We start from the raw sequence: 9,161 nt of genomic DNA, 5'->3' as shown, positions 1-9,161 counted from the left end.
AACAAGGTCAATAAGGACAAGTGCAAAGTGTTGTCCTTAGCACAGGACAGTCCCGTGCACCGGTGCAGGCTGGGGGTGACGGGCTGGGCAGCAGCTCTGCAGAAAAGGGCCTGGGAGTGAGCGTGGACAAGAAGATGGATACGAGCCAGCAGTGTGCCCGTGTTGCCAAGAAGGTGAATGGCATCCAGGGCTGAATTGGTAGGAGCGGTGCCAGCAGATCGAGGGCAGTGATCCTTCCCCTCTATGCAGCACTGGGGAGGCCACATCTGGAGTCCTGTGTCCAGTTGTGGGCCCCTGATACAGAAAGGATGTGGACACATTGGAGAGAGTCCAGCGGAGGGCAATGAAAATTGCTGTGGGGCTGGGGGACAGGACTGGTGAGGAGAGGCTGAGGGAACTGGGCTGACTGAGTCTGCAGAAGAGAAGCCTGAGTGGGGATTGAAGAGCATCAGCCCCCAGCATGGAGCAGCCCCAGCCCCAACCCCAGGGCTCAGGGCAGGCTGGGAGCACCCTCACGTCATGACAGGGTTTCATGCTTCCTCCATGACACCCCATGACCCTGCAGGCCGGGTGGGGTCAAACCCCCACGCACTGGGTCAGGGGCCGTGGCACATGGGACCAGGCTGTCACCACTGGTGCTGTCACTGGCTGCCTTGGCCTCAGCTCCCAACTCAGCCTGGTGCCCCATTGCCCTTCCCCAACATGGGCTGGTGCTGCCCCGGCTCAGCGATCCCCAATCAGAGCAGGAACTATGACCTCTTCTCGCTTCCTGGCACAGGGGACCGCAGCGCTGCAGCGCAGGCATCCTGAGCGGAGGCCCCTCCAGGCCATGTTCACAGCAACTGGTGATGTGTAGGGGGTGCACGCAGGTGCATGTGCACCCCGAGTGTGGCGGTGCACCCCCAGCCTCCCAGGGCATGTGGCGTTCATGTTCACAGCCCCATCAGGACCCCTCTCTGCCGCCTGGCCGGCCCCCACCCACGGCTCCACGCCCACATCGGTGCTCTGCCCTCACCCCGCTCAGCCTGAGCTCTGCGCCCACCGCATGGCTGCACCCTCCCGGAAGAAGTGGGGAAAGGCCCCACATGCACAGATCCACGGCCACCCCCACTGCCCGATGGGCTGTGCAGGAATCCTATTCCAGCCTCCTCCCTCTCTTTGGGGTCAGTCTGTTCCCCTCTCTCTATCAGTGCCTATCAACCCAGTTGCTAGTGAGTAACTTGCCAGACACCTAACTAGGAATTTAGTTGACTGTAATCTAGTCGCATGGCAAAAGGCGGACAAGCCACTCAGATTTGCTCAAGCTTGTTTTCTTTCTATATTTTGCTAGGGCTATTCCTTCCCCTTCCCATCCCTCTTTGTTCAATAAATCTATTTTAGCACACCGCGCTGTGTGTGCTTAAGAGGGAAAGGACCTACTAAGGTGGGCTCGGTTATTTTGCTCTCCTTCCTCATGGGAGGCTGCTGATGAATGCTTCAGACTAATAGAAGCACCCCAAAATCCCAAGGTCTACAGGGCCTGTGTATCCCGGGTGGCACCGGGCCCAAAGACCTGACTCCGGGTGGTGGCAGCGGTACCCTAGGCTGGCTGGTGTGCTCCAGGAAGGAAGTCGGCCAGACATGGGCGCCCTAGGGGAGGCAGTCGAGGCTTGGTTTTTGGGTGGGTGGCTTCGTGCAGGGGCACCCCGTACTGGCCCACCACAGGGGCCACCCACTGGGAGCCTATGAGCCCAATCCTGCCAGTGGGAGCCAGAGGCTCAGGGCTGAGCCAACCCCATAGGGTGGGTGGCTGTGAGCAGGACCCTCCTGGATACATGCAGGTGCATGGCGCTGACAGGAGCCCTGAGGAGAGGGCAGGCCAGGAGCAGCAGGGCTCAGGCATGGGCACGAGGGGATGAAGGGCTTAGTGCAGCAGGAGGCCGTGAGCCCCAGGCATGGAGTCGGGATGCAGGCCACAGCCCTGGACCCTCCACATGGCTCGAGCACCAGCCCCTAGCCTGGAGACGTGCTGCGGAGCTGTGGGCATGTGCTAGTCCACGGGGACGTGGGCGGGGAGGCATGTCCCATGCAGCTCTGGCCCCAGCACCCAAGAAGCCCTCAGGGAGCAGGGAGGGAGGGGCTGTCTCTGGGTTTGCTCCTGTTGGGAGCTGGGGAAGTCAGTCTCCTCTTTGCTGAACCACCAGCAATGGCCCCAGTGCCGGGGTGATTGTCGTCGGCCCTTCTGCACTAAGAACCAGCAGAGAGGAAAGGCTCGGTGCCCGTGGGGGTGCCGGGCATCCAGATGCGCCTGCCTGAGACAGCACAGAATAGCCCTGGCCCCGGGGCCTGAACTCATCCTTTCTCCTCGCAGAAGCAGCGGCAGCCTGGCACAAAGCGGCCACCCCCTCTCCAGGTAGGTGCTTGCAGGCTCTGCCCTGGGCTGTTTTGTGCATACAAGAGCAGAGAAGCAGAGTCTCAAAGCCTGCCCCGGTTCTTGGCCCAGCCCCAGCCCCAGCTCCTTCCCAGCAGGATCCTCTCGCTGCATGGAGAAGGGACCAGAGCCCCTGTTTACTGGGATGCCCAGGAGCATCTCCAGCATCCGAGTGGAGGTGAGTGGGGGCATGGAGAGCTCTGCCCCCAGCGCTCTGCCTGCTGCCCAGGGCTCTGATGAGAAGGGAGAACCGCCTGGTTTTTCTTCTTGCTAATCAATTCCCCCATTAGCAATGAATGCCTCACTTTTGATTTGCATCTGCCTGGCTTCAGCTTCCAGCCACTGGCTCCCAGGCATTTGTCCGCAGGACTGAGATGTCCTCAGGTCCTGGGAGAGAGACAGGTTCCTCCTGTTGAGAGGGACCGCAGCAAGTCCCCCCTCAGCCATCTCTCAGGGACCCTGAACAGGTTAGGCTCTCACCCCCAGACATTTTGTTCAATCCTTGTATCATGTTCTGCCCTTTCCCCAGTTTGTCAGAGTCCTTTCTTTAACAAGTGGACCGCAGACATGTCTGCAGCACCCAGGACTGGTTTCACTCTGGCCAGGGGCAAAATCCAGCTCAGGTCTGATCATAGATATAGTTTCATTAATTTGCCTATATATGTTGTAAATACAAAATCAGGTTGTCAGAGCAGACCATAAAGTCAGGTAAAGAAGAAACAGGATGAGCATTGCACAAGGGGGAAGGAAAGGAGACAAGAACCCCTCCCTCGTTCCCTAGGATAGAAATCCCAAATCACTGACACTTGCCAAGTCCACAAAAGATCTGGTTCAGTCCAGTTCCAAAAGTTTCAGTGAAACAAAGACATTTAAATCAGACCAATCAGAGGTCTCTTATTAGAATATTAAAAGCAGCCACCTATAACTATTGGGCATGGGCTGGAGGGATATTTAGAGAGATCAGCAAATTCAAGAAGACTTGCATGCCACCCTCCTCTCACCTCTCGAGGCTCCCCAGCTGGGATAGGCGAGAGTGCACGCGGTGGTGTTATGGGCAGACAGATACACTTTGGGATAAAGGCATCTTCTAATGTTTTAAGATGCAAGCAAGTAAGTAGAAGTTGGGCTGTAGACCTGTTTCTCCTTCTTTTCTCAGTGGTCCACCCACAGTGACCTCTAATTTAGGTAACAGAACAGACAGCCAACTGGGGGCCCAGGTTGCTGTGTGGTAGCACAGTTTGCACTTTGTTTTTTGGTGAGATGTTGGCAGCTTGAGTTTTGCCCCACTGGTACAAGTCAGTCGTCTGGCATGGGTAGCACTAATACCCTGCCTGATAACGAGGGAATGGAGGAGCATCTCAAACAAGAGTTATCTGAGATGGGGGATCAGGATGGAAACAGGGCACATTTCATGCCCCAAAGTCCTGGAGGACCCTCTGTGAAGAATGGGGTGGGTGAATTAAAAAGAATTAAAAAAGGGGGAAATGCAGGAAGAAGGCAGCTCTCCTTTAAGGACTGCACATGGTTGCAAAGGGGACACCTGAGAAGGTACAAACCTGGGAGGAGGAGTATTGAGATGTTACAGCACAGGGAAAAGCCCCAGAGGATGTAGGTAAGCAATTAGGGGCAGAGGTTTTACACCTGGACGGCCGGGCTTGAACGCACGGCGTTCGTCTCCCAGCTGCTGACCGACAAGTCAGCTCCGGCAGTCAGAGGCAGCTCAATGAAGTGCCAAGCTGGAAAACATACAGTCCCACCTGGAGGGGCGTCTCCCCGTGAGGGGGGAGGGGCGCCTGCCGGCACTTCCACAGGGAACGGGGACGATGACCCTGGTCATCTTACACCCAACACGAGTGTGGAAATGACCGGTGTAGCCCAGAGGGGGAAAGCAAGCTCAAACCAGCCCCATGGCTCCTACATGACTTAAAAGTGAAACTGCAGATCATGGAAACCAAAATCTGGAACCGAATCAGCGACGTGCCCTGGTAGCACTATAGCCAAATTACTCAGGATTATGTCGTACATTGGCTTTTAATGGAGGACACAAAAAGACAGCCGGTGGGCTCACAACCAGAGATCTGATCCGGGTGTTGTGTCGCTGTTTGCCACCCGGTAACTGGGAGGAGCTCCCAGACACAATTAATCACAGGCAAGAAAATGCTATCAACAAAGTGCATGGAAGGGCGGTGTGTGCGCGTGTGTGCGTGTGCATCCTTGGAAAAGACACCTTGTTCTCGAACCTCTGCAATGTGACCCAAAGGACAGGGCAATCATTGAAGTGGTTTTTCAGCTCAGTTCTTCTCCTGTTTAAACTAGCAGCGCCTGACTGGGACCAAGATAACAATCGATAGAAAATATAATTTCTGGATTCTGCCTGGTATTGTCACATGCTCCCTGAGAGTAATCTCAGGCAGTGCTGACACAACCATCTTGGAGAGACGTACTCCTGTTACTTTAAGACTCAGGGGGAAACTGGTTTTCCTCCCAAACTGAGCAAACAGGGTCAATATTGCCTGAAGGCACAGTTCATTTCTGCAAATGAGAAACTATTTATTTCACCAAACTAGAACCCAGTTATTACCCCAAATGAGAACCCGGGTATTTCTCCAAATGAGAACCTGGTTAATTCCTAAATAAATTAGTTTTATTTAGCAGTATAAAGTGTTAACTACAAGCACGCTTTTGGATATAATTTTTGAAGGGAGTAATTGTGTATTACCAGTCCTAATACAATACATGTCGAGAGCGGCCCTGGCATCTCAGAGCAGGCTGGTTCCTTGAAGGGAGATCGGAGATTTCCAGTTCTCATCGTTAGGGTGAGGGGAAGGGGATGCATCTTCCTTTGTTCAGGTGCTAATTTTTATACTCCATAAGTCACATAGCTATCAGTTAAGCCGGTTTCTGTTTTTCATCAACACATTGAGTTATGTCTTTACTTTATCATTGCTTTTCCCTTCTCTGGGTACCAGGGAGTCTTCTGCTCCAGATATGGTTGGATTGCACCGTAACAAGCCCTTTTATCCAGAGCAAGCTCTTTTTTCAGACTTTTTACAAAGAAACACCAAACAAGTTATACTAGACCTTTCTTTTTAGAAAAGCAGGTTACACAGTTATATAACCTGTGCATGTACGCCAACTATGTGAATGCACTCTAGCCTCCTTCTGTCCAGTCAGCTAGGCTTTGCAGGCATAAGGAACCATTTCAATCCTGTCAAGCAGCACAAGGCTGGACTGTCTCCATGCCATGGCACGGTCCTTAGCAAAATAACGTCTAATGCATTTGGTTACCTCGATCACTACTACTGCAACTGTAGTATAAAGCGATGATATACTAGTTTCTTTTTCTTGCTGGCTAAGTTAATTTTCTGAGCTGCAAATGCTCACGCTGTGATTACTCAGAAACAGACTCTGGGCTGTCTGCTTCGCAGCACTTCTGCAGGCTGGCCTGGGCCCCGTGAAAATGGCCAAGGCTGGCAACACCAGACTGATGAAGACAGCCCAGAAGGACCAGGGTGATGTAGTCTGGGCAGGAGAAGTCTGAAGAGGGATTTGATAACAGTCTTCACGTCCCTGCAGGGTGATGGCAGCGAGGATGGAGATGGGCTTGTCTCTGCGGCCGCAGGGGCCAGGACGAGGCGCAGGGCCTCCAGCTGCCGCAGGCGAGGTTTAGGCTGGAGACCAGGAGGGGTTTCTGCGTCTGAGGGCGGTCGAGCACCGGGACAGGTGCCCGGGGGAGTTGTGGCCTCTCCATCCCTGCAGGCGGTGATGGGCAGGCTGGACCGACACGTGTCTGGGCTGGTTTAGTCAGGGCTCGTCCTGCCTGGGGCAGGGGGATGGACTAGATGAACCTGCAAGGTCCCTGCCAGCCCTACTTGCCTTGATCTCTTGTGATCCTGAGTCATTACCTCACCTCAGAATGACCACGAGACACAAGAAATCATTAAAACTTGCCCATGAGATCCTGTGTAACATCCCTGCAGCCAGAGCCCCACGCCAGCCCTGTCCCAGGGGTGAGCCCAGCATCCAGACAGCCCTGGCCCTGAGCACGGGGCAGACGCAAGGAGCACAAGATGCCTGGGGATATTGGCAGCGGCAGCCCCAGCTCCCCCGGGTGCCCTCACGTTCCCCACGTGCGCTCCATGCCCGTGCGGGAGCCCTGCCATCACCGTGCGCTTGAGCTTCACACTCCAGTGAAACCCGTCTGTCCAGAAGCTTCCCCCATTGCACCGGGGGTCAGTCACTGCTGTGACCCCAGCGCTTTCTTGCTGCTCCAGCTCTGAGATGCAGAGAGGGGACCGGTGCGAGAGCGGGGAAGGCTGCCGGCACACAGCCCGAGCAGGAGTAGAGGCGCCTGAGCGGCCAGAGACTGTCTGGTTTCCGTGTGCTCAGCACGGCAGCATCCTTGGAGCCTTGGGACGGGGAGCGACAGGCCAGGAGGAGCCGACACGCAGCAGAGCAGAGCAGAGCGCGGGGGAGGGCAGCATGCCGCGGACAGCCAGGCAGACCGAGGGCAGCTCCCCAGGGCCGGGCGCTGCTGCCTGCCCGCACCAAAGGAGCTCTCTCGGGGGAGCAGGAGGGCACTGGGCTGCCTGCTAGCAGGGAAGGGGAAACGGTGGGGTCGGTCCAGTGGTGGGGGCTCAGCTGGTGACAAAGTCTGTGCAGGGAGCCTGGGGAGGAGGAAAGGTGGCCAGGGGCAGCAGCAAGCACACGCACGTCACAGCCTCAATGCACTCCGGGCTGCTCTCGCAGTCCTGGCAGCCAGAGGGTGGGTGCCATGGGGCTGCCCCAGGGACACCCCCACTGTTATTAGAGCCCCCCGGTATGGCCCATGCAGGGGTGTGGAGGAGCGAGCGCTGTGGTCCTGCACAGTGTGCGCGTGGGGCAAGGGGCAGCAATCGGAGCCCCGAGGGCCCTGCCCGTCGGTGTGACACGGCCCAGCAGCGCTGGGGAAGGGGCTGGTCTTGCTCCGGATCCCTGTCCCCACGCTCTGCCTCCGCTCACGGCTGGTCTCTCTCCCCGCAGGTAGCTGCCACCGGCCCCATGGCCGGGGCGAACCAGACGCAGGTGACAGAGTTCGTCTTCCTGGGCTTCTCCCACATCCTGCAGGGCCAGGCCTTCCTCTTCCTGGCCTTCTTGACTGTCTACCTCGTCACCCTGCTGGGGAACTGCCTGATCCTCACCCTCATCGTGCTGGATCCCCAGCTGCACAGCCCCATGTACTTCTTCCTCGGCCACCTCTCCTTCCTGGACATGTGCTACTCCTCCGTCACGCTGCCCAAGATCCTGGTGAACTTCCTGAGGCAGCGGCAGACCATCTCCTACCGGGAGTGCATGGCACAGATGTTCTTCCTCATGAGCTGCGCGGGTGCCGAGTCTTCATTGTTGACCGTCATGGCCTTTGACCGGTACACGGCCATCTGCAAACCCCTGCACTACACCAAGATCTTGAGCAGGGGCGTATGCATCTCCCTGGCCACTGTGTCCTGGCTCTGGGCCATCATGGGCTCGGCAGTCCAATCCTCCCTGGTCACCAACGTCTCCTTCTGTGGAGACAACCAGATCCACCACATCTTCTGCGACGCCCCTCCTCTGCTGAAGATCGCCTGCAGCGACACCTACATCAGTGAGATGGCTTTGCATACAGCCAGTGTCATCATGGGATCGATCCCATTTCTGCTCATCCTCATCTCATACATCTACATCCTGCTGGCCATCCTCCGCATCCGCTCGGACACAGGGAGGCGCAAAGCCTTTTCCACGTGTGCTGCACACCTGGTTGTGGTTGTTATCTACTTTGGGATGGGCAACCTGAACTACAACCGGCCCAGAGCTGGCTACTCCCTGGAGGTGGACACGCTGGTCTCCGCGCTTTACTGCATCCTCACTCCCATGCTCAACCCCCTCATCTACAGCCTCCGCAACCAGGACGTGAGGGGCACCCTGAGGAGGGCCCTGGGGCACCACAAGAAGGATAACGCATCCCCACGTGCACAGACAGGTGTGGACTAAGGTGAGGGCTGGGAGGAGACCCTGCCCCAGCACGACACCAAGGGCTCAGCCACGTGCTGATGGGGAAAGTCCCTGTTTGCAAAAGAGTCAGAGCAAAGTAGACCTGGCAGGGGCTCTATATATTAGATGACTAGATGAGAGCTCATCTATTCCCATGCCCTGCTCCAGTGCGGATCCACCCTGTCTACTCCAGCTCGGACACGCGTGTCTAGTCTGTAAAGACTCGCAGTGATTGCACCTGCTCCCTCTGGGATGCGTTGTTCCTAGCTTCCAAGGGACAAAGGATAGATGTTGGGAGTTCGGGCTGCGCAAGGCTTTGGATCCAGAGAAGCTTTGGATGCTTTGGCGTCCGAAGCAGCACGTCTGGATCGAAGCGCTGGCTTCGTTAGGCTTTCCAAAGCGGTTTGGAGCTTCTGAAGCACTTTGGAAAAGCTTCGGAGCCACTTCCCTGTCCTTATCTTCTTGAAAGTTTGCAGGCTTCGTGGCCTCAGCGGGGGCCACCATCCCTGCAGCTTTCCCCCTGCTGCACCTTAACACTCACAGTGTCACCCATGGCACGAGTTTTGCCTGTCAGCAGCTTGAGGTGCAGAGCCCCCCAAGCCCCGGCACCGATCTTCTTGAAACTTGCAGGCTTTGTGGCTTCACCAGGGGCCACCAGCCCTGCACTTTTCACCCCCCCACCCCCTGCTGTAACACCTAGATGTGACATGAGTTTTGCTTTCAAGAATTTTGGATGCAGTTC

At 56.4% G+C, this 9,161-nt stretch overlaps 1 protein-coding gene across 1 annotated transcript; it reads left to right on the top strand.

Moving 5' to 3' along the window:
• The first annotated feature begins 7,450 nt into the window (after positions 1–7,450).
• On the top strand, positions 7,451–8,419 carry LOC112548929 (olfactory receptor 10A3-like). The gene has a single exon (XM_025195727.1). It carries the CDS (start codon positions 7,451–7,453, stop codon positions 8,417–8,419), a length of 969 nt encoding a protein of 322 aa, XP_025051512.1.
• Positions 8,420–9,161: the final 742 nt, after the last annotated feature.

This window comes from Alligator sinensis, unplaced genomic scaffold, assembly GCF_000455745.1.
Source record: "Alligator sinensis unplaced genomic scaffold, ASM45574v1 scaffold2292_1, whole genome shotgun sequence".
Classification (NCBI taxonomy): domain Eukaryota; kingdom Metazoa; phylum Chordata; order Crocodylia; family Alligatoridae; genus Alligator; species Alligator sinensis.
Note: the sequence above shows the minus strand (reverse complement) of the source record. Positions and strands in the feature narration are given on the sequence as shown.

Bases quoted from the DNA above. Each gene is read 5' to 3' on its own strand.
- LOC112548929 (XM_025195727.1), top strand. From the start codon at position 7,451: ATGGCCGGGGCGAACCAGACGCAGGTGACAGAGTTCGTCTTCCTGGGC.